The 19,376-nt window shown below is 43.0% G+C and overlaps 4 protein-coding genes across 4 annotated transcripts; 2 read left to right on the top strand and 2 right to left on the bottom strand.

Annotated features, from left to right (window-relative positions):
* The first annotated feature begins 63 nt into the window (after positions 1-63).
* On the top strand, positions 64-5,275 carry LOC6497582 (MPN domain-containing protein CG4751). The gene is made up of 6 exons (XM_001961734.4): positions 64-533; positions 662-1,022; positions 1,084-1,171; positions 1,241-1,410; positions 1,480-1,728; positions 1,789-5,275. Exons 1-6 carry the CDS (start codon positions 189-191, stop codon positions 4,728-4,730), a joined length of 4,155 nt encoding a protein of 1,384 aa, XP_001961770.1. The 5' UTR covers positions 64-188; the 3' UTR covers positions 4,731-5,275.
* Positions 5,276-5,558: 283 nt separating this feature from the next.
* Positions 5,559-7,814, top strand: LOC6497583 (homogentisate 1,2-dioxygenase). The gene is made up of 8 exons (XM_001961733.4): positions 5,559-5,685; positions 6,094-6,363; positions 6,425-6,608; positions 6,667-6,787; positions 6,852-6,982; positions 7,046-7,327; positions 7,389-7,570; positions 7,626-7,814. Exons 1-8 carry the CDS (start codon positions 5,671-5,673, stop codon positions 7,755-7,757), a joined length of 1,317 nt encoding a protein of 438 aa, XP_001961769.1. The 5' UTR covers positions 5,559-5,670; the 3' UTR covers positions 7,758-7,814.
* On the bottom strand, positions 7,809-17,738 carry LOC6497944 (guanylate cyclase 32E). The gene is made up of 22 exons (XM_001961732.4): positions 16,936-17,738; positions 13,237-13,370; positions 13,051-13,162; positions 12,677-12,751; positions 12,513-12,620; positions 12,331-12,454; positions 12,100-12,249; positions 11,925-12,033; positions 11,550-11,634; positions 11,322-11,474; positions 11,119-11,268; positions 10,876-11,057; positions 10,708-10,816; positions 10,577-10,643; positions 10,414-10,511; positions 10,044-10,354; positions 9,773-9,942; positions 9,518-9,707; positions 9,319-9,459; positions 8,857-9,256; positions 8,643-8,801; positions 7,809-8,588 (listed from the first exon to the last, which is right to left on the bottom strand). The coding sequence occupies exons 1-22, from the start codon at positions 17,128-17,130 to the stop codon at positions 8,211-8,213; spliced, it is 3,600 nt and encodes a 1,199-aa protein (XP_001961768.3). The 5' UTR covers positions 17,131-17,738; the 3' UTR covers positions 7,809-8,210.
* On the bottom strand, positions 13,808-14,561 carry LOC26514904. Its single transcript, XM_014906899.3, has one exon. The coding sequence runs from the start codon at positions 14,468-14,470 to the stop codon at positions 13,847-13,849; it is 624 nt and encodes a 207-aa protein (XP_014762385.1). The 5' UTR covers positions 14,471-14,561; the 3' UTR covers positions 13,808-13,846.
* Positions 17,739-19,376: the final 1,638 nt, after the last annotated feature.

The following is a 19,376-nucleotide window of genomic DNA, read 5'->3' on the forward strand; positions in this document are numbered from 1 at the left end:
AAAACCTACTTTTTTGTTAAAAATGTTATTTTCTGTTTTTGTAGAGTGACCAGCCGACGAGAGGCAGGAGTCTCATCGACGCTTAAACAGCGTTGGCCACACTCCGCGACCAATTCTATATCACAAAAAAAATTTTCTGCGGCCAAATTCGCGTTTTCGAAAACGAGGATTAACCGGAGAATCAACGCATGGAGAACGGATTAGAGAACGGAGCCCTGGCCGAGGGCGAGCCGGTGGACGAGGCTTCGGAGAACCAGGTGCTGAGCAGCTCAGACGGCGAAGGCGATGTTGATGACCGGGAGGAGGGGGCAGTTCAGCAGCAGCCGCCGCCGCCACAGCAGCCACAAACAACAAACGATTCAGCGGCTTCGAACCGGGAAGGGGGAGGCGAAGGTCCTGTACCCATGGATCTGGGACTTTCGGAGTCTGGGGCACCAGCATTGGATGCAGTTGCTCCAACGTCTCATCTGGAGGACAACCTGTGCGACAAAGACGTGGACAGCGATGCCGCCGACGATGACAATGATGATGAGGTGAGAGTTTTGAGGGTGAAGATGTGATTTTCAAAGAAATGGTTCATAACTAGCCGAGTTTAATAGATAATAAGATATTTTATCATAAAAGTACTGTTTAATGTGTATTTCTGGTCTCTTCCTACCAGACAAAGGAGAACTACGAGGGCTTCAACGGAACCGGCCGCACTGTCACCTTGCAGACGCTGATGGCCGCCAATGTGCTTCAGCCGGGTCTGGGTCTGATGACCATCGAGTACCTGGGCCAGAAATTTGTCGGCGACCTGCTATCCGATGGCAAGATTAAATCGCACGAAACAGAGACAGTTTTCCTGACGCCCAGCGCCTGGGCCATGCACTGCAAGCGGATCATAAATCCGGAGAAGAAGAGTGGCTGCGGTTGGGCCTCCGTGAAATACAAGGGCAAGAAGCTGGATGCCTACAAGAACACCTACTTGCGAAAGTGTGCTCTGCAAAAGGACATCTCGCCGTTGGACGACAGTGAGTTAGGTGAGTACTACTACCGCGTGTAAGTGAATTCAATTAATCATTCATTCGTCAACCTTTAAAGATGCCGAACGGAAGTCCGATTCCCCAGAGATTGTGATCAAGAGAACAGTATTCGCCCACAACACCGTTTCCAATCGCAACATAGTGCAGTAAGTAGAAAGGATTAAAGCAAAGGATCCTAGCAGGCAAATAACTGTTTTTTCTTCATAATCTCCTAGCGATGCCAACATGCTCATCGAATCGGTGCCCTTCACATCGGTGGGCAAGCTACAGCCCTTCCTCATCACCCTTAATTCTTCCGCCCTGCTGCTAGCCGACTTCCACAGTCATTTGACGGTTCGCGAAGTATGCGGCTACCTGGGCGGCACCTGGGACATGAACACGCACAGTGAGTCCGGCTCGACACGGCGATGGCCTCTTGGCTTTTGCATTCCTAAATCTGCCTTTTCCATTTCAGCTCTGTCCATAACAAAGACATATCCTTGTCGGAACACACGCTTCGATAGGCAACGGGCCGGGGAGGTGGAGCATGATATACAGAAGATGATGATCCAGGATCAGTTGCTTCTGGTAGGCTGGTATCATTCGCATCCAAAGTTCCAGGCGGAACCCACGCTACGGGATTGTGATTCGCAACTGGACTATCAGATTAAGATGCGCGGTGCCAGCGATTTGACATACACGCCCTGTGTTTCCTTGATCATATGTGAGTATTTTAAATGATAGGACATTTTTTGAAGTAAAGCTCATTCTATAATCTTAACAGCTCCTTATTACGACGAGAATCCCACACTGGAGTCGGTGGTTAAGTGCATATGGATCGTGCCCCCAGGCGAGAGTAAACAATCAATGGAGTACGGGCGGCCCATGTTGATGCAGTATTCGGTGTTGCCCGACAAGGAGATACCTGAGGAGGTGCGCTCTGAGATTCAGCTGTGCGTGGATTATTATTCGCAGTTCCGGGGTGAGGTGGTCCGCTTCCGGAACATCTACAACAACGAGGTCACCTACAACGAGAAGCTCAAGAACACCTTATACCCGAAGTTCCCAACAAAACAGAGTGACAAGGCACTTTGGAATTGGATTTGCGCGGTGCTCGACTGCGAGCAGGAGGACGACTTTATACCACCCAAAACCATCAAGATCATTGACAATGATGAGGTGGAGGTGAAGGAAGAGGAGAAGCCTGCAGCAGCACAGATGGATGTGAAAATGACCCCGGCGAAGGAGGAGACATTGAACGAGGCGGTGACCGCCTTGGAGGAGAGTGTCCGCAAGGCCGAGGAAGAGTCACAGCAGGCTCAGGCAGAGCAGAAGGCGAGCGAGCTGAAAGTGATGTCGCTGCAGGAGCAGCTCTGCATGCCCTCTGGCTTGAATATGAATCCGGTGCGAATGCTATCGCCACTGGCCACGCCGAATCCCACATCTGTGCTGCCGAATTTGGCAGCGCCGACTACTGGGTTGCTTCCGCCGCAAACCCCAGCCACCGCCAGTGTTCCAGCCGCCGCTATCCCACCTGTAACTACACTGAGTGCTTCGCCCCGCGACAGTCCCATCACCATTCAGTCGAACTCCGCCAGTCCAGCCAAGTTTGAAGTACCAGTGCGAGCATCTCCGTCGCCCGCCAAGTCCGACACCTCCTCTCACGCCTCCACATCCGCCTCGACGTCGCGCACCCGGAACTCGCCTGCCCCCAGTCCGGGCAAGTTTAGCGTAAGCGATATTGCGAGGAACAGTCCGAGCATCACGCCGAACAAATACGAGGTGGTGCCCTCAGCTGCTGCATGCCTGCCCACGGCCAATGATCTGATGGCCGCCAGTCTGGCCCAGCTGGCGGGGCAGCTGCCACCGAACTTCCTGCAGGGCGACTTGGCTGCCCTCTTCCAGCAGCAGCGGAAGGATTATGGCAGCTCCTCGCTCAATCAACTGGCTGCAGCGGCGGCCAAAGTGGGTGGCTCTAAACAGGGAGGCAACTCCAATGCAGCTACCGGCCTCAATGATCCCAATGTGGCGGCCGCCGTGGCTGCCTACTCGAATAGCTTCAACATGCCGCTGCCCACCGCCGGTGTAGGAGCAGGGTCTGGTGGCAATAGCAATTCGCACAGCAACAGCAAGTCCAAGTCGGAACGGTCGTCCAAATCCTCGTCTTCGTCCTCGTCCTCGAACTCCAGTTCCAACTCCAACTCATACAAGACTAAGCTGATGAAGGAGCTAGATGAGCTGAAGAACGATCCGCTGAAGATGAGTGAGTTGATTCGCTCGCCGGAATATGCAGCTTTGCTGCTCCAGCAGGCGGAAGCATTGGGCGCCACAACACTGGGAACTCTGGGCTTTGGCTCGGACTACAGCTACTTGACGGGAGCGGGCTTGGGAGTGCCCACACCTGGCGGCCAGCCGTCTAATTCCTCGAGCGGAAAGTCCTCGAAATCCTCGCCAGCTGCTGCGGCGGCGGCTGCCCTCAGTGCCGACTACAACAACTTGATTCAGGCCTCGAAGCTGCTCGGCTACGACTCCTACATGCAGCAGAGCAAGCAGAGCAACGACCTTAACGCTTTCCTGCAGCAACAAATGGCGGCTGTGGCTGCGGCGGCCATTCCTCCGCCAGTGTCAGCTGTGGGTGGCTCAAACAGCAGCTCCTCGAAGAAGCAGCAGCAGCAACAACAGCAGCAGCAACATCAACAGCAGCAGCAGGCGGACTACACCGCCCTCCTGCAGACCTACACCAAGTTGTTCGATCCCAACAACCAATTTGCGGCAGCGATGTCGTCAAACAAGCACATGGCTGGAGCCCACAACGAACTCTCCGCTCTGCTGTCCGCTGGCGTGGGAGTGCCAGGAGGAGCTGCGGGTGGAGGTGGAGGAGGGTCGAAGCAGAAGCAAAAGGACATTCAGAGCGACATGTTGAATCAGCTATTGCAGTTGGAGAAGCAAGACTCTGAGATCAAGGCGCTACTTTATCGTCAAAATAAGGCCGCCGCTGATCTGGACGCCCTCTTTGCCACGCCCACGGGAGCAGGAGCCCCGGGTAATTCCATGAAGGCTGGTGGTTCCTCAGCTGCTCCCGGAGCACCCTCACCATCATCGCTCTCAAATCCGGCTGCTTATTACAATGCCCTCGCCCAGGAGAAGATGCAGGACTATGCCGCCTTCTTCCAGCAGCAGCATGGAAAGTATGGAATACCCGACCCATTGTCCAAGTCCACCCTGGCGGCCAACAACATGTTTATGTCGCCGTCGGCGCTCTTCAAGATCCAACAAGAGTCGCTTTCGGCCATGATGATGAAGCCACCGAAATCAACGACGCCATCGTCGGCACGCACCCGGGAATCGTCGGCTTCGCCAGCTCTGGAACGGCTGACGCCTACCAAGTCGGCCAGCAGCGGGGGCGGCGGCAACAGCAACTCCAACTCCGGTGGCAAGTACAACTTCAGTGCCGTCGACTTGGCCATATCAAGTGTGCCCTCGAACACGCCATCGCCGGCACCTTCCGACGGCAGCAGCAGTTCATCGCATCGTCGCCCCTCTCCGGATTTGAGCCGTCTGTACGGCGAGCTGGCGCCTCCGGGAGCCCTTCTTGGAAGCGGTGGTGTTGGGGTGCCCAAGAAGCGCATGGAGTTTGCGTCTGTGGCCGATCTGGCCGCCCCGCCTCCGGCCAAGATGCCCAAGAACAGCATGGGCGATGATATACTCAACCTGTCGCACGATTAGGATGATCGGAGTGGCAGCATTTCCCCAGCAGTATCTATTTCCATACGTAATCCATTAATGTACCAGTGTCCGGTGTCATTTTAATCGCCCAATCAGTATCCATTCGGTACAAGTATTTCATATAATTTTCCTTATTTCCATAAGTTACTTTTCGCTAAGTGTAAAGTCCATTAATCAGAGTTAACCAACTGATGGCAAGTAATCGTCATTCGAGTATTTCATTTTGGATACATAGATGTATTCGTCGCAAACCCAGATATGCTGTGCATATCTCACAATCAAAACCACAATCATTATGATTCGAAAGAGATGTCGCCAGTCCTACGAGTGAATCTCCGCTTTTACTCACTTTACGAGCGCCGTATGTCCTTTAAACATTTAATTTAATGTACTCGTACTAATTTAGGTTTAATTATCGTACTTTAAGTATTTTAATATACAGACAGAGCACAACACATCAACTGTATTGTATTGCCGACAGCATTACCTATAACTTTGAATCTTTGCCGCAATAAATTAAACGACTAGTTACTTAGTTTACAAAATCCGGCGTTTTGAGTTCTACGGGATTACCTTTGAAAACATATAGCCCCCATATTCGAAAAAAACCTGTAAAACCTCTGTGCAAAACGTATCGGTTATAGCATCCAGAGTGGGTTCAGTGCTGCGGGTTAGTTGGTAACAAAATCAAAACAATCCCCCACCGCTCTCCACACGCATAAACAACAACTGGGGGGCAGGTGTTTGCCTCTCATATCATTTGGCACATTTTTAGGGGACTGGCCGAAGACTAGTTTCTCCGGCCAGTATTCAAAACAATCGCTATCTTGTTTGCCGGAGAACCAGTGGCCTGACTGGACCCGGTCTATATAAATAGAGGCTCTTGGTCGTCGTCGAGCTTCAGTGATACTTTTAACCAGAGCAGGATCAGACATCAGACATGGCGCAGTATAAGGTAAGCCTATCAACATTTCTGGAGAGGATTATTCGTGACAATAACGTGAATGGATTATATAAACTATTGCTAGAAAATGTTTTGTTAAATCTTTATTTCAAGATGAATTTTTTAATTAATTAATATTGTCTATTAAAATATAAAAAATTAAGCAAGTCATTGGATTAATCTTCTTCTCAGGGCGCGTGCCTTTCAATTTGAATATATATATCATCCAGTTCCGATATTAAAAACAAGTTTCTCCAGCATCATGCATCTTATAAGCTTCTGCAGATAGCTTTAGTTTAGTGTTTAATAAAAAAAGATAAAAATATCTTTCAGGCTTTCTAGTTATCAAGAAATCATAAAGATAATTGCACAACAAACTTATCTGTGGAATTTATTAATTGTGTACTTCTTATATTGCAGTACCTCTCCGGCTTCGGCTCGCACTTTTCCTCGGAGGATGAGCGCTGTCCCAATGCCCTGCCCGTGGCCCAGAACTCTCCCCAGGTGTGTCCCTACAATCTGTATGCGGAGCAGCTCTCCGGGAGTGCCTTCACTGCTCCCAGAACTGAGAATGTGCGCACCTGGCTCTACAGGAAGCTACCCTCAGCCGTCCACCTTCCCTTCCAGCCCTTCAGGGGAGCCAAATACTTTCGCCAAAACTGGGATGAACAGCCTCCAAACCCGAATCAGGTAAATATCTATGAAGTTATCTTTTTATACAACATTTGTTAATCCATTTCTTAAATATTAGATGCGTTGGAAACCCTTTGATTTGCCTGAGGATGGCAAGACCGTAAACTTTGTGGAGGGCTTGCACACTGTTTGTGGCGCTGGAGATCCCAGATCTCGTCATGGCCTCGCCGTGCACATTTACTCCTGCAATGGCTCCATGGACTCCTCAGCTTTCTACAACAGTGATGGGGACTTCTTAATCGGTGAGTGTAACTTTATATCATATGGAATCTTAAGGTTTCTAAATAAAGATTATTTCAGTGCCCCAGGAAGGAACCTTGAATATAACCACGGAGTTGGGAAGAATGACGGTGGCTCCCAATGAAATTTGTGTTATTCCCCAGGGCATTCGATTTGCCGTCAATGTGAATAAACCTTCCAGGTGAGCCCATTCTGATGAAATCTTAAAATATAGTAATTTAATTGATTGTTAAATCATTTTTTAGGGGCTACATTCTTGAGGTTTACGATGGACACTTTGTGTTGCCAGATTTGGGACCCATTGGAGCCAATGGATTGGCAAATCCCAGAGATTTTGAAACTCCAGTGGCTTGGTTTAGTGATAAAGACATAAATGGTAAGTAATAATCGGTTTAAATAAAACATCTAAATTAAACTAACCCCACTCTAACCTTTACAGATTTCCAAGTCATATCCAAGTTCCAGGGCAGCCTTTTTGTGGCCAAACAGAAGCACACGGTCTTCGATGTGGTGGCCTGGCATGGCAACTATGTGCCCTACAAATACGACTTGGCCAAATTCATGGTCATCAACTCGGTCAGCTTTGATCATTGCGATCCCAGTATTTTCACCGTGCTCACCTGTCCCAGTTTGAGAGCCGGAACTGCGATTGCCGACTTTGTGATCTTTCCCCCACGCTGGTCTGTCCAGGAGCACACTTTCCGACCGCCCTACTATCACAGTGAGCTCTCACTTCATATAGCTTTAATGTGGTTTTCAGAAACTTTTATTTATTAAACTAGGAAACTGCATGAGTGAGTTTATGGGCCTCATTCTGGGCAAGTACGAGGCCAAGGAGGAGGGATTCGCCGCCGGCGGGGCCACCCTCCATTCGATGATGACTCCCCACGGACCGGATGTCAAGTGCTTCGAAGGTGCCTCAAAGGCCAAATTGGTTCCGGAGCGCATAGCCGAGGGCACTCAGGTATGGGCCATAATATAGCTGGAAATCTTTAATATATTTAACAAATATTTTTTAGGCTTTTATGTTTGAATCATCTTTAAGTTTGGCGGTTACCAAATGGGGAGAAGAAACTTGCCAGAAACTGGATGCCGCCTACTACGAATGCTGGCAGTCCTTGAAAAATAATTTTAAAATTTCTGAAAACTAATAAGCGATTATATTTAATAAATTTATAGAAGAAAAAGGATAAAGTATTTTGAACGAGTATACAAAATGTTTGTTTATTGTTATACAAGTTTTGGACACTTATTTATGATTCTACCAACAGACTGAGTTAGGATTTATGTATTATTTCAAAATGAATACTTCTGAATCACAGTACAAACCTGATTGGACGGATAAATTGAACATTTTTGAGTGATATGGTAATAAAAGAAGGATGTCATTAAGCTAATGTTAACTATTATTCCTGGACGAAAAATCAAGATCCTAAATGCAGTTTCTTAAAACTTAAAGAACTCTTAAAATTCATTAAAACCTTTCATGATTATTATAATATTTTACAAGAACTTACTCAGTCCGTTGGTAAAATAACATTAACATTTAGAATTCGGCTTTATAATGCCAGCGGGGAAACCTTAAGTCTAATATAATTGAACTCTTATATCTTAAAAGTAATACTCGGAGCCGATCGTGGACTTCGATTATTAAAAACCTGGCTGCCATTTAATCGGCAAACGCACAAATTGTTGCAGTTCATCGGCGTGGGTTCGCTAATTTTTTGAAACTCCGGAGTGTTGTGGGAACTAGTGACATTATCGTCGGATCGGCGGCTATATAAAAATTTGGTGGCACAATTGCAGGAACTCAAACGGGAGGAGTTCGTGGCTGATCCGCAATATTGGTGTGGGGATGGCTCCAAACTAGCTCTGGTAAACGCACAGTAGCTGTCCAGAGTTTCTACTGTACTGATAAGATCCGGTGTCAGCTCCGAATGTTGTTGATTCGTCAGCCAATAGGTTCGCATGTCGCCTTTTCCCTAAAAAAAGGAAGGTGTTCTTTTTTCTAAATTTTCCGAGACCTTTTAAGTTACCTTAATGTTGGTTAGCCCCCTTTCGATGCAGACGTAGCCTCCAATCGTCTGGAGAAGTTGGTTAGTCGCTTCGGAAATATGAATCTTCATGGACTGTCCGGTGCTTTCCATCCTGGAAGCTGTATTCACAGTGTCTCCAAAAAGGCAATATCTGGGCATCTAATTGAAGGATTATACCCACTGTTTTCTGGGTTGAATTGCGGAGTAAACTCACCTTGCGACCCACAACACCAGCGGCACAGGGACCAGAGTGAACTCCAATACGTAGCTGGACAGTCTCCGTGGGTTTGTGTCGGATCTTTAGGTTTCCAACTGTCTCCAAAAGATGAAGTGCCAAGGAGGCTATTTCGCCGGCATGTCGATTGCCGTTTGGCAATGGTAGACCCGAAACAACCATATAGGCATCCCCAATGGTCTCAACCTTGTAAACATCATAGTTGGAAATAATGGAGTCGCAACAGGTGTACCATTCATTTAGCATTTCGACCACCTGGAATGGAGTGCTGGTGGTACAGAGTTCGGTGAAGCCCACAATGTCACTGAACAGTATGGTGACACAATCGAAGCACTCTGCCTCTACGGGATCTCCACGTTTCAGAAGTTCGGCTACAGGTCTTTAATTGATAGTATTTATAAAATTATTTGAATTTTTTCATGATTAGTTTAGTAATATTACCTGGGCAGCATTTGGTAGAGCAGCGTATCGGTTTTCTTTTTCTCCTCGTACAATAAATTAGTACGTTCCTGAACAAGACCCTCGAGATTATAGGCATACTTCTCCATTATAGACAGCATATTATCAAATATATTGGGTTTCCTTTAAAAAATAGTTGATTTTAAAAGAGAATTTTAAATCCACAATTTGTAAAGCTTACAAGCCTGCCTGGAGTTCCTTCAAGCGCATGCGAATTAGTCGAATATCTGGCCTGGCTTCCGGATCCTCATCCCAGCACTCACACAAACACTTGCGAATATATTCCGGTATTTCCAAGTGTGTGTGCGTCAGAGCCGGACGAAATACGCCGTGCTGCAGCAGTTCCGGGCATTTGACAAAATGAATTATCTCTAAAAAGTGTAAAATACAATTTTATTTCGGGACAAAATCATTTCTCAAGTGCCTAATGTCCTACCCTCCTTTGAGTAGGTGGTTTCGCCCCAAGGACCCTTGCGGCCAATCATCTCGTAGAGCAGTATCCCAAAGGAATAGACATCCCCCTTCTGGGTGCCACGAGGAGGTCGATAGTCATCCCGCAAAAGCTCCGGCGCCATGCAGAGGGCACGTTTTACTTCCAGTTCACTCCTGCGACACGGCATTCAGAAAATGTGATTATTTTTATCCATTATTGTAAAGAGCAGATGGAATACAAAATGGCAATAAAATGAGGTATATTTTGAGCTTACTTATTAGGCTCATCTTGTCCCGCCTTCAGTTCGTGAAGTCCAAAGTCCGAGATCTGACAAACCCACCGGGAGTCGATCAGGCAGTTACTGGATCTCAGGTTGCCATGGGAAATGATTTCCGAGTCATGAAGATATATCATGCCCTTCAATATATCCGCCACCAGCGAGGAGATGAACATGTGGTCTAAGTAGAGGTCCTCATTGGCCAGCACATCCTCGAGACTGCCCCGGGCACAATAGGTGGTAAACAGGATAACCGATCCATGATCCGTGGAGGCCCCAATAAAGTTAATAATGTTCTCGTGGCGTACCTTGATATTATTTAAAAGGTATTTGAAATTATCCATAAAAAGTTAGCTTTTGAAGTTACCTCTCGCATTAATTTGAGTTCCTTGCGAATGGATCGGGTTATGTCCACATTCTTTTTGTGAATCTTTCTCATGGCCACAATATTGCCACGAAAAAGAGCTACAAGATTTTAGATATTTAAAAATAATATTATAATAACAATAATATTTAACTGTAATCTCTACCTATATTTGTAAAGGACCTTTTGTTGGCTTCACCAACTACCAGAAGGCTTTGTCGACAAACTTGAAACTAAAATGGGAAATAATATAATTGATATAACTTAAATATGCAGGTAATTTCTTGGGGAATTTACAATATTTTTGTTGCTTGGATTATTGTATTCCCCTAGGTTTATAATTGTAACCTCCTTCATATCCACTTTCCACAAAAGTCCCGCCAAAGTTTGTTCGTAGCGGTAATGCCTTTAAAAATTTTTAAAAATGTTTAATATATTAAAAAAGCAACAATATTTAAAACCTACTTAATCAGCAACGCAATGGCCACCACTACGACCAGGGCACATAAAGGACCAGTTACCAGGTATCGCCAATCAAGTCCTTTCCTAGGACACAGCTCGCCATTAAATCCGCAAAGAGGCTCAGCTCTGGGGGGACGACCGTTAAGCCATTGAATAGGTCTGTCGTTTTTTATATAACGAAACTCCTAGGGAATATTTTAAGATATTTATTTATAACTTATACTTAGTCCTTTATGTTTAACCAACCGGTATTAGGGAATTCTTATCATATGCGAAGAAACCCACTGGTTGCATCGTCATCTTGGCCAGGGAACCACCTGAGGCGGCACCTACATCGTTTTGCAAGGTTATTACAGTATAATTACCCTCCGCATCGCCATTGGAATCAATATACACCTTTGCCAGAATCAAAATAAGATTTATTTATCCCTTAAAGAAACCATACTCACATCGAATCCTTGTATGGAGTGATAGGATCTATTGAAAATGCGACTCATTACCAAGTTTCCATCGTAAATATCTCCTCCAAATTGTAAAACTTCTGATATGGCGCGGACATAGATCATAACACTGTCGTACAGGTGCAAACCGTAGATTGGAACCTAGTTTATCATAAAAATGTTATAAAAATAAAATTTTAAATGTTACTCATTAGAGTTTGGAAAAGAAAATAATACCGATATGTTGTCGAACACACGTTGGTGATATGGAACCAGAAATGGAGTTTTCCGAGCATAGTCTTTTATTTTTGAACAAATATCGCTGTAAAATAAAAGAACCACCAAAGCTAAGTAATGGGTTTCGAAATATTTTTATTTGCATTTCATGCTAAATGACTAACGTTTCAAAACAAAGATAGGTTTTCAATACCATTTATAGATTTGAGAAGAATTTATAACAAAATGTTAAAGGTTTCTGTGATAATATTAAGAATCATGCTTTTTTAAAGAAAGGACAACGTCACTATTTAAAAATTCACATTAAAATTGAAAGAGAAAGACGCAACAAAAACACTGACAGTTATAGTTATAACTAAGAGTCAGATAAATTACCGAATATGGGGGTTTTGTGGATATGTCATGCTTATTTTTATAACTGAACGAAATGAGATTTTGTCCAGTGATTTGCTCTTTTCTTTTCTAATATAAGGATCTAAATAATCTGGAATAGATGGTGCATGCATTAGAAATCTAGTCCTGGTCCACAAGAGCCATACAATTCACTTACTACGTTCCATAAAGTTAACTCTCCGATTTGAATCGTAGATCTCATCATCCACGGACACCACAATGTAGTCCCCACTTTCCAGGAGTCGGCGATTCTGAAGACCCCGCACAAAGTCAACCATGGCGATGTGCTCTCCAATGAATACGTAAACTATTTAGGAAGTTTTAGTTAATTAAAATGTTTTAATTTCTAATAAAGTTCTTTAAGTTAAAGCACAATTAAAATCCTTACTGCGAGTTGTTAGGTATGTTTCTTCAATAATTTTATCGATTTGCGATAGAGTCTTCGTGGTTGGTATATAGTCGGATATGTATTTAAAATGGCTGATGGTGAAGTTTCTTGCCTCAGCCAGTTCCTGTTTCATTGTTGAAGAAAATTTCATAAATCCTAATTAAATAAAATTAATACCTCACCTGAATGGCCCGGGCTACGTCAGAACCAAAGATTGGTTTGGAACTGACAACGATGGAAAACTTTTCCCAATGAAAAGCACTCAGCAAACTTATGACACTTTTGGAAACCTTGGTAATTTTGAAGTCATACATAAAGTATTTTTTTTTGCAAATTAATACTCTACCTTTGAGGCGGGGGCCAGAGTTCGAGCAAAGGTATGAAATGTACTCTTATTGGAGACTATGGAGTCGGCGCATTTCTAAAATAAACATTTGTCTTAAGTTGTTTTAGTTTAAAGAGCTTTAATTTCGAGTGGAGTTTAAAAGTTTTATTGGTTTTGATATGTTTTTGCAAAAGTTTTGTAGGTTAAGCACTCAGGCAATCTTTAAACACACTTAATCCTGGAAAGAAGTGTTGTTTTGGCAGTTTGAGTTTAAGCGTCCATTAAAGAGTGAGTTTTTGAAATAAAATCCAGTTGCTTGTCAAATGTCAAGATGAGAAGCACTTTGAATTGAACCTATGTGACCCAGTTTATGGTTCACCTGTCATAGTACTCACAAATGATAGCATGGGTGTGTTCCATGCGGAAGCCAGCAGTGCCTCGGAGGTGCAGCTCTCGTCCGGTCCAATAAAGGCGGTCACCCCAGCCTCACGCATCTGCGTCATTGCCCTAGGAACGGAGTATTCATATGAGGCAACCATTTCAAAGGACAAAGGAGTCGTGGGTTAAATTGCATGAATTACCTCAAAGGCCTCACACGGTAGGCGCTCATTTTGTGGCCTATGTCGACGGGCTTGAAGGCCAATTTTTTTCCCAACAACAGTTTCGGATTCTTGTTCACATCCTCCACGGCGAGTGGCAGTCCTCCCAGCGTCACCTGTCGCAAATTGTTTGAATTTAAATTTAAGTCGCTAGCCTTGTTTCTTTTATAATTAAAGATGCAGTTGTGCGTGAAAAGATCCTAATTAATGCATGTTTTGGTAATGACAGTGCCAAAGACAAACACAGACCGACAACGTCAGTGGAGAAATTTATGCGGGGAGTTCATAGGGAAGTGGAGTTTAATTAAGGAATTTCTAATTTATAAATCTTAAGCCACAAAAGAATGCAATTTATGGCGCCATCAAGAGCATGAAAAAGGCTTTGAAAAAAATATAAACTCCACTGAAGTTACTAAAGAAAGGGAAGGAGAACATCATTAGGAAGCTAACATAGAAAGAGGAATTTAATGTAGGTATTTTTAATCAAGTCCCACAAAAGAATGCAATTTAAGGATGCCCTGAGGCTACAGAGATGGCTAAAAAATCTAATAAAATTTGTAAAAATAATTATAACATTTTTATTAAAAGAAAGTTAGTTGATCACCAGCATTTCAAAGCCCAGAAGTTCGTTAATTCCTTGGGCATAGGCTCGAAGTTCGTGGTCGCTGCGACCGATGGTCCTGGCGCACAACAACCGTATATTAAGCCGCATGGCCAGGATGAAGCTGGTAATGGCCAGTGTCACGATATACAACCAGAAACCGATGGCCAGAAAGGCGAGCAACACAAAGTAATCGGCCTGAGGTCGATTTTCGTTAAACAGGCACATCCACAGGCAGACGGGGAGCTTACAGAGGCCTTGGACAATCTTAATGCACCAGGGCAGGATCATCAGGGGACTGCACTGCTGCCACACAGACAGTGCTGAGTTGCGGAGTCTGGATAGGAAGCCTTCGAGGGGCCCCTTGGAACGGAGATATATCATCCCGTAACCGTAGAACATGCCACCCATAGCGAACCCGGAATACAATGGACTGTATATCAGGGCCATCGGATCCAAAAACACGAACAGCCGGGTCTTGGATCTCTGCTGCCCTGGCGTGGCCTCGATTTCTATCCTCATCTCCAGCAGCGTCAGCATCATAGTCACTTGGAGGATCATGAATATGAAGCCACAGCGATGGTAACGAATGTATCTGGATATGGTTTCAAACATTTTTTAATATTATAAAATTTAGATTCGGGTCAAAAGTACTGCTTGAAAAATAACTCAATAAGGTGCCTGCCTTGTTAGATAGAAGTTTTTACTTTTATGAATAATAATTACTAATTATAATTAGAGAATAATTATTCTCAAAAGCATTGATTATCGTCCACATCATTTTGGTCTTTGGTTTTTGCCTGAAATATTAAATTATATTTGCTCGTATTGGGCCTGAGGCTCGTGATTGTTATTTGTGGCCTAATTTCATAAATGCCAACATAAATGAATTATGGGAGGAGAATGGTTATTTGTTTTTGAATGGACCACACAATTTTTGGCTAAAAATAATAATGCCATGATTTCTATTTGCTTTTCATGACATTTGTTGAATCCTGAACATTCCATGAAACTTTTTTTTGTAAAGCTTTAACAAAACGTTCCAAATTGAATCATGATTTCTCTTTGTAATAAATGCCGGAAACGCTGCAGACTCTTTCGTATTAATAATATTTTAAATACTTGAACATTAATTGGAATTAAATGAAAAAATGTGATGTCTATAAATAGCAGACAAGGAGTTCTTTGTTTGCACTTTGGAGCTTTAATGAAAAGCATGGTAATTAACTTGACGGAGGACAAAATGGTAATTAAAAAGCAGCCTAGGGCCGTCTTAATTATAATGTGATTACAATAGCTATTCAGATCAAAATTTATGAGAACTACGAGCAATATATTAATTACCACCAGGGCCACAAGCCGGGCAAAAAACAGGGCCACAACCAGGGCCACAAGTCATCAAAAAGGCATGTTGGCATTCATAATAAATTATTTAATAAAGCTTAAATCAGATTTTAAATGTTCTGTGAAGTCAAAAACCAACTAAATTAAAGGTTATTTTTCTTTATAATTCTCCTCTTCAAGTTTTTTTTCTCAGAATTCTCTTTTAAACAGTCTGCAAATTTCAACGATTTTTGGTTTATTTTCCCTGTTTCTTTAAAAGAAATTCAGAGCAATTTAAAAGGATTGATTTCACAATAAACTGAACGGTTTTCGTCTTCTTATTTCTTTTTCATATTTTCTTATGGTGTCCACTTGAGTTAATGATGTTTTCACAAAGTCAATTAATGAATTCTGGACATTTTCATTAAAAGACTTAACAGCCAAATATAAATATTTGTTTCCAGGATATTAAATAGATTCATTACACAATTCTGTGTGCGAGTTTTCAACAATTTACTAACGAAGCACATCGTTTCTAGCTCCTAAAACCTCAAGGGAAAACTTTGGCGGGAACTCGATGGGTCATTGGGGAGAAATAAAAGAAAAGCAAGGAAAAGTGAGGCGATAACAGGCGGAAATGGAAAATATAAATATGTGTGACTAGTCAGTATTGCATTTTTATAGTCTTTTTAACATAAAATTGCATTCATGCATTTTTTAAATGGTCTACATCGACACAATAGTTCGAAGCAAATAATCATTCCACAGGGATCTTGTGCTGCCAACGTTTTGTGTTGTCAATATATTTGTATGAACCAAATAGATTGCTAAATTCCACAGATAGAGGGGAAAAGCCAATAACTGGCACTGGGACTTGTTGATGGATTTGCTGTTAAGCTTTCTATATTGTTTGGCAGTCATTCAAATAAATTGTGAACATCACTCATACACTCAGAACTCATACATATAGGCTGAGTACCCAAGGGTGTTTGGGTTTAGTTTTGGTTCCAATTAAATTTGATCCAATATTGACTAGTGCCGAAGATTGTGTGGGATTACCATCCACCTACCAAGGATATCCAAATCAGCATTGTTTATCTCTAGTAGGCTTAGCATTCCATCAAAGACCAGATGGCCATGTCAATCCCTGTCGGGAAACATAAGGAAAATCAAAACGTGATGGGAAAAGCTGAAAGGGACTCTGATCGAAGCAGAAAACACACTGACATGCCTCAAAGGGTTTCCATTAATTTTCATTTAAATAGTAAACGTTTTATTTAAATGCCATGCAATTAATTGAAACTTAAGCTCAAAATAATGTCGATTTAGTCTTCAAAATGTGCTCTTTGTAGTCACTAAATATTCTATACCATTTTATCTACTTATTAGGGTAGTCTGTCAAAGTATGTGACACATTGATGCGTTTGACGAGGGACAATTTTCCTGCACCTTCCCCATCATATTTTTGCCACAAAAAAGCTATAAATTTCATGATATTTTTCGGGACAATATGCGGTGACTTGTGGGCCAAATGAGTTTGTGATTTGAATTGCAAATGTGCAGAATTGATGTATTATGCATGCACATATACAATTAACTAAGCACTTTCTTTATAATACCATTTGGAATGTTTAAAATTTTTTGTGAATAGTCTTTGTGTGAAAAACTAACATTGATTTTACAAATTTTCTCAGAAATCTATTTTTGTTCTCTTGTATCCTGGGTGGCTATATTTTTGTGAAATCTAGGCTACTCACTCGCATCTGCGAATATTCAGCAAGGAATCCAATATTTATCGTGTCCGACAGGCGACGCGAGGAGGCAGCGGATCCGGCGGCCAAAGGATTGCCATGGATCCGCTGACAGCCGAGTAGGACGAAGTAGACGCTACAGAGTGCGACTGTGGCTGTGGCAGTGGTGGTGCAGTTGGTGGCTCGCATCCTTAACGGCATCAATGGCAATAAAGTTTTATTTTCCACGAAACTGACACCGAAACAGAAGCGGACGCGGATACAGAGGTGCTGGCGGGGACGGACCAGGACTTAAATCCGGCCACTGGTTATCTCTCAATCTAACAAACTGTCTTTTGATGCACTTGATGGTCACTAGATTTCACATCTTGGCCAGGACATGCCACTGAGATTTTTTTAGCGAAGTCTCATTTTCTCCAACAGGTGTGCCAGCGCGATATCCTTAACCTGTTCCGCTCCAAACTTCCGTACTTTGTTCCGGCAATTCAACACGGCCGTAGTCCGCCAGAGACTGTGGCTGTTCGTTGTCAGGCATCCGTGCTTTTATAGCCTCCGTGCTTCGTGTCCTTTCAGAGGGACTCGTTTCGGCTCCTGGCTCGGAAAGTGGTGGGACGCGACAAAATTAAGTGGTCTATGAAATGGTCCGGACACTAGAGATCAAAACGGGACGAGAGGTGTATCCCAGGGACACTTGCCGTTGGTCAGTTGGCCAGGATGTGAAGGACTTTGTTTATTTGTTCCTCTTTCTGAGCCGAAAATCATTTGTTTTTTAAATTTAGAGTGACCCAACGATGACTCCTATAGTCCCGGAGGGACGACTAATCCTCCTTTCGTCGAGGACATTTTTTTTGTTCCTTCCTGATACTTGTCGCAGGAAATGGTTAACCTTACAAATTGCAATAATATTTCTTTACGTAATCAAATCGTCTGACAGTCAATTATGAGGATAATCTTATTCGCATTCTGTCTGTTTATGTAATGGGTTTTCCGGGGCAGATGATCTTAGACGGGACTATTTTAGGACACAAGGTAGTCGCTTGGGGTTAAATGAAATCCCCAAAATGGACACCCTTTATCCTGTTGCGTTTCAGGTATTCAAGTTCAAGGCCATTAAGATTTGGGTAATGTTTTCGTTTCAGCGAAATCCGTACTTTGGTTGCCACAGCGAACGGTTTTTGGGGGACTTTCGCACCGGAAATCAGAATGCAAATATCCGAAGGATACTATTTTTATTATGTTCGAGGGAATTGTGGCGAAAAGCAACTTCGCGTGTATTCCCATTAACATGAATTGCGTTTTACAATTATTGTCATTTCTTTGGTTTCGATTTCTAATTGAATTTCCTTAGGCATATCAATTGGCATCGCATAACATGTTACTAATAGCATTCACATTTGTTTTTGACGCCTGTCTGGGGTTTTTATTTTCAATTGCTATGTCAAGAGCTCGGTTTCATTTAATGGAAGTTTTTATTAGGGAGGGGTACATGGCCTGCACATGTTTTATTAAAAAATGGGAGAACAAACTTAGAAAAATTTAAAATTTCAAGCTAATTAATAATCTTTTGTACTCCTATGAACTCTTAAAGACATAGTCATTTCGTAATTCACATTCCCTTGCCAGATAACCGAATCAAAGACCCAAGTTCAATTTTCATGCTGGCTCAAAAATGTGATTCCAGTTAAGCTGATTGGTAACAAAGGTAGGCCAGACCAGGTTGGAGCCGAAATTGAATTTTAACTCTTGCTGTGATGATTCCTGTGTCCTGTTTTCTTCGCAACCAAATGAATCTCCCCACTCCTTTGGGTGGATGGTATACACATTTGCGACCATGACGAATCCGTTTTACCTTTTGAGCAGCTTAAAAGGAAGTTTTTTCGTTTCTACTTGTCAAATAATAATAATACATTCGACAATGGCTGGGAAATGGCCAGCAAGTTGAAGTTTCCTACAAGCAGAAAATGTGAACTGGCAGAACGGAAGCCGGTGGAGATTAATATGATAATGTGATAAACATTTTATAGAATGACACATTTATTTTCGTTCAGACGTGAAATCAGAATTGTCAGAATCCGTCCACATGCAGACTTTTCTATAGCTTTAAATACGATTCAAATTTAAATTGAGAATCTGATTGGATTTTATTGAATGTGGCCGGAAACTTTGAATCTTTCAAGGGAGTTTTCTTAGAAATATCCGTAGATGGCAGATAATAAATTTAAAATATCTTTAAAGCTTTTCCAGTCATTAAACCCCACTTAATGGATGTTATAGAGCGCAGGAAAGTTTAATAAAACTATTGGAATGGAAAATTCTCCGGCAATCACCAGCTGCATGGTCATTTTCTACCTCACCTGAAAAAACAGAATAATTAATATTTAAGTTTGTGAGAATTCTGAATTTTATATAAATACATCCACATAACAACATCCACATAAAAACATTTA

The sequence above is a fragment of the Drosophila ananassae genome, chromosome 3R (assembly GCF_017639315.1).
Source record: "Drosophila ananassae strain 14024-0371.13 chromosome 3R, ASM1763931v2, whole genome shotgun sequence".
Taxonomy (NCBI): domain Eukaryota; kingdom Metazoa; phylum Arthropoda; class Insecta; order Diptera; family Drosophilidae; genus Drosophila; species Drosophila ananassae.

Coding starts and splice junctions, on each gene's coding strand:
- LOC6497582 (XM_001961734.4), top strand. CDS start 189: ATGGAGAACGGATTAGAGAACGGAGCCCTGGCCGAGGGCGAGCCGGTG. Junction 534..661: donor ACGATGACAATGATGATGAG/GTGAGAGTTTTG, acceptor TCTTCCTACCAG/ACAAAGGAGAACTACGAGGG. Junction 1,023..1,083: donor GTTGGACGACAGTGAGTTAG/GTGAGTACTACT, acceptor CAACCTTTAAAG/ATGCCGAACGGAAGTCCGAT.
- LOC26514904 (XM_014906899.3), bottom strand. CDS start 14,470: ATGTTTGAAACCATATCCAGATACATTCGTTACCATCGCTGTGGCTTC.
- LOC6497944 (XM_001961732.4), bottom strand. CDS start 17,130: ATGCCGTTAAGGATGCGAGCCACCAACTGCACCACCACTGCCACAGCC. Junction 10,355..10,413: donor AACTCAAATTAATGCGAGAG/GTAACTTCAAAA, acceptor AATAATATCAAG/GTACGCCACGAGAACATTAT. Junction 8,802..8,856: donor CTGGTGTTGTGGGTCGCAAG/GTGAGTTTACTC, acceptor TCCTTCAATTAG/ATGCCCAGATATTGCCTTTT.
- LOC6497583 (XM_001961733.4), top strand. Junction 6,609..6,666: donor TGATGGGGACTTCTTAATCG/GTGAGTGTAACT, acceptor AGATTATTTCAG/TGCCCCAGGAAGGAACCTTG. Junction 6,983..7,045: donor TAGTGATAAAGACATAAATG/GTAAGTAATAAT, acceptor TAACCTTTACAG/ATTTCCAAGTCATATCCAAG.